The sequence below is a fragment of the Raphanus sativus genome, unplaced genomic scaffold, assembly GCF_000801105.2.
Source record: "Raphanus sativus cultivar WK10039 unplaced genomic scaffold, ASM80110v3 Scaffold2083, whole genome shotgun sequence".
NCBI lineage: Eukaryota > Viridiplantae > Streptophyta > Magnoliopsida > Brassicales > Brassicaceae > Raphanus > Raphanus sativus.
In genome coordinates this window covers 9,074-12,306 of record NW_026617392.1, presented here as the reverse complement: position 1 = coordinate 12,306, position 3,233 = coordinate 9,074, and the positions used below count along the sequence as shown (strand labels likewise).

The window sequence follows — 3,233 nt, the reverse complement described above, 5'->3', positions numbered from 1 at the left end:
AGAATTTATATATATGCATGAGACTTCAGAATATTACTGTTATATTAATTTATGTAAGTAGGAATCAGACACTTTAGTTTATTTTTTATTATTTCATTCTAAGAATAATATATCTTAAGTTATACATAGTTTTACTAAAATATATTTAGATATCTAAGACAACAACCAATTTAAATGCAAATAAGAAAATTAATCAAAATTTAAATATATTTTGAATAAAAATATTGTAGTTGAATTTATAGAAATATATGTAATCCAATATATCCAAATGATAACTAAATCGACCGTAAAAACAATTAAACTGATAGAAGATAACATATCTAAAATCATATGTCTAAACTAAATTAATGTAGTATTATTGATATAAATTTTACATAAAAATTACAAACTATTTTAAAACTAAAACTAAATATCAATCAATTATTGTAGTATATTCACTTTACAAATATTTATACCCGTGCATGAGCACGGGAAAATCACCTAGTAAACATAATAAAACTACACGGTGTTGGAGTCATTCTTTCCGGCCTGATCGTTCCCAGTTCCAGCCTGATCGTTCTTTGGATTCAAGTTGGTGCTCCGAAGGGCTGCCAAATGTGGATCCTTCGCAGCAAGGTAGTCAAAAAAAGCATCAAACCTCTGAAACAGACTATTCTGCGTCTGAATCTGACTATTCAGTGTCTCAATATGACTACTTTGTGTTTGAAAGTTACTATTCTGTGTCTGAATCATGCGAAATTGATCTTCAATGATCGTTTTCAGAGACTCGATGTCCGGTTCCCTAGAAGAAGATAAAGCAAAAGATCAATAGATTGCAATTAGTTCAAATAAAAATGCAAAATATATAAGATTACTCCTGCTCATCATCCTTAGGGATTTCTCCTAGTGAAGGACCAGCGGGGGTGGATCCTTGATGCTCGCTGTCGACTTCTGGGTACTCATCTGTCTGCAAACATAGACTAGGGAAAAGGTTTAAATTTGAATAGAAATCTCTATCTATATATAGGATAACGTTTGCCTCTACATGAGTCAAGGTCGATAATGACCATCCTCAAAGGAACACTATATGATTAAAAAGGTTGGACAAGGTTCAACAACTAGCTTGTTGGCCTAGTTGTGTGAAAGCATACGGGAAACTGTGTACCTTCATTGACGCTGGCTTGAGTTGAGATTTCAGATCACGGATCGCTAACTACAGATACAAATCCAAAACACTATGTTTAGCGAGAACTGTCTCCATGTAATGGTCGAGTAAAACAATGAGGGTGGAAACATGGGGGTAAGGCGATATGATTCCTTGAGACTTTTTACCTTCATTTGTGCAATTTCCAACTGAAATGATAAAGAAATGACCATCAAAACTTGTTCGGACATATTGAAAAGTAACAGAGACTTATAAGCCAAATGCCAACCTTTTCTTTCAAAGACTTGTCGGAAGATCTTAGAGTTTGGATGTAGTCAATCACAAATGCAGGTTCTGAAAGAAAACACAATCATTGTAGTGAGTATCAAAAGGGTTAAGCAAGAAAGTGCAAACCAATAACAGTGAATGGGAGAAGGACTCTAACCAGGAGATTTACTAGCAGGAACAAAGGACTCTTTCTTAAACGCTGAGTTCCACTTATCAGTCTCTGCTTTTGCTGATTCAAGCTCCCTCTGACCAAGAAAAAATAAGTCAGACAACAACAAATAACACTAATGTAGTAAAGAAAATGAATTAAAAAAAAAAAAAAAGATTTAAGGATTAGTAACAATACTTGACATGAAGCAAGCTCATCTTTACAGCTCTGAAGACTGCCACAGAGAGAGACAAAGCAGGTTAAAGTGTATACATCAAAGCAAACACTCTCTGCTTCAAACCAAAAGAAAAAAAGCATCAAGAGAGGGAAGGGGATACAAAAACCTTTCAGTGAGTGACGCAATCATCGCAGCAGCAACACCTTCTTCACATACTTTCGTGCAAGTGCAACACTGAATGATCACAAAACAAACAACTTGTCACTCAATCACACATACTATAGCGAAGAATGTGTGAGACGAGAGATGTTAACACGTTCAGAAGGAGAGCAATGCAGAATATTAACAGTGGTCAAGCAAGAAAATTGAACTAAGGTAGCATAGAATCTAGGGTTTGGAACTTCTTATGATCACCCAAAAAAAGAAAACTACCTTCTTTGACGCGGGGGAGATGTCATTTTCATCGCCTTCGAAGCTTCTTTTGTTACCTGAAACAAACGGATGAAATCATGAGTACTCAAATCCACTGCGATCTACCAAAAAAAAGCATGAATGTGAAGAAGAAGACCTGAAGCGGGATGATCTCCGTCCATTAGAGAAACGAAAACCTAAGATTTCTGCGGGATATCGACTGGAATCGGGGAATTTAGCATTTACTTTTTTTTTTGTTTGGGGGAAAGAGGAGAGAACTGAGTCAACCCGGTTCGGGGTTTGGATACGGTTTTGCTTTACATATGTAATTCTTTCCTTTTTCAGGGACTAAATGTAAGTAATTGTTTTTTTTTAAAGATGCCAATAATTTGGACGTATTGACAGAAAGGACCTCGCCTGAATTGCCCGCCTAAAAATTCAAGAAATTCAGTAATTTACTGTACTATTTGTGAAATTGGATAATGAAAAAAAAGAATATAACTCCTTAATATAGAATTTTTTTTTTGTCCATTACCCTATTTTCCAACTTAATTTAAAATAAATTATGGATTGAGCTTAGACTATGTATCTTTTTTCTTTAGCTTTGTTTCAAGTTTCAACTCCAGTGAAAGTGTATGTTTATCACTTCTTTTTATTTAATCAATATTTCTTTTCTTTTCTTTTTTATAAATATAAGGGTTAAATCCGGGTCTATTAAAGACACATATCTAATCCCCGGATGAAAGTACAATCCACGGATAGATTTTTTCCTGGGCATTCAAATGAGCCGAAAGCAATAACTCATATCATTGTGGTCGGTGGGGTTTTAATCAACATTTCTTAATCCTTATGACCACAGTTATAGCCTTGTATTTCATATCATGCATTTAAACTGAATACTCAGGACTCAAACAATTAAAAAAAAAATAAGACTTGGGTTCATCCTCTATATGGTGAATCTTTAAATTTACCACTTGATTTATAACTAATCAAAATGACATGTGGATAATTAAACAAAAATTATTAAATATATTTAAAAATAGCTAAAAAGAATAATGTCAATTCTAAATCCTAAATCTTAATTT

At 33.8% G+C, this 3,233-nt stretch overlaps 1 protein-coding gene across 1 annotated transcript; it reads right to left on the bottom strand.

The window, feature by feature from the left end:
- Positions 1–331: 331 nt before the first annotated feature.
- Positions 332–2,460, bottom strand: LOC108830243 (uncharacterized). Its single transcript, XM_056999798.1, has 10 exons — positions 2,306–2,460; positions 2,170–2,225; positions 1,904–1,971; positions 1,758–1,794; positions 1,569–1,656; positions 1,413–1,477; positions 1,312–1,332; positions 1,145–1,192; positions 855–946; positions 332–781 (listed from the first exon to the last, which is right to left on the bottom strand). The coding sequence occupies exons 1-10, from the start codon at positions 2,328–2,330 to the stop codon at positions 499–501; spliced, it is 783 nt and encodes a 260-aa protein (XP_056855778.1). The 5' UTR covers positions 2,331–2,460; the 3' UTR covers positions 332–498.
- Between the last annotated feature and the right edge of the window lie 773 nt (positions 2,461–3,233).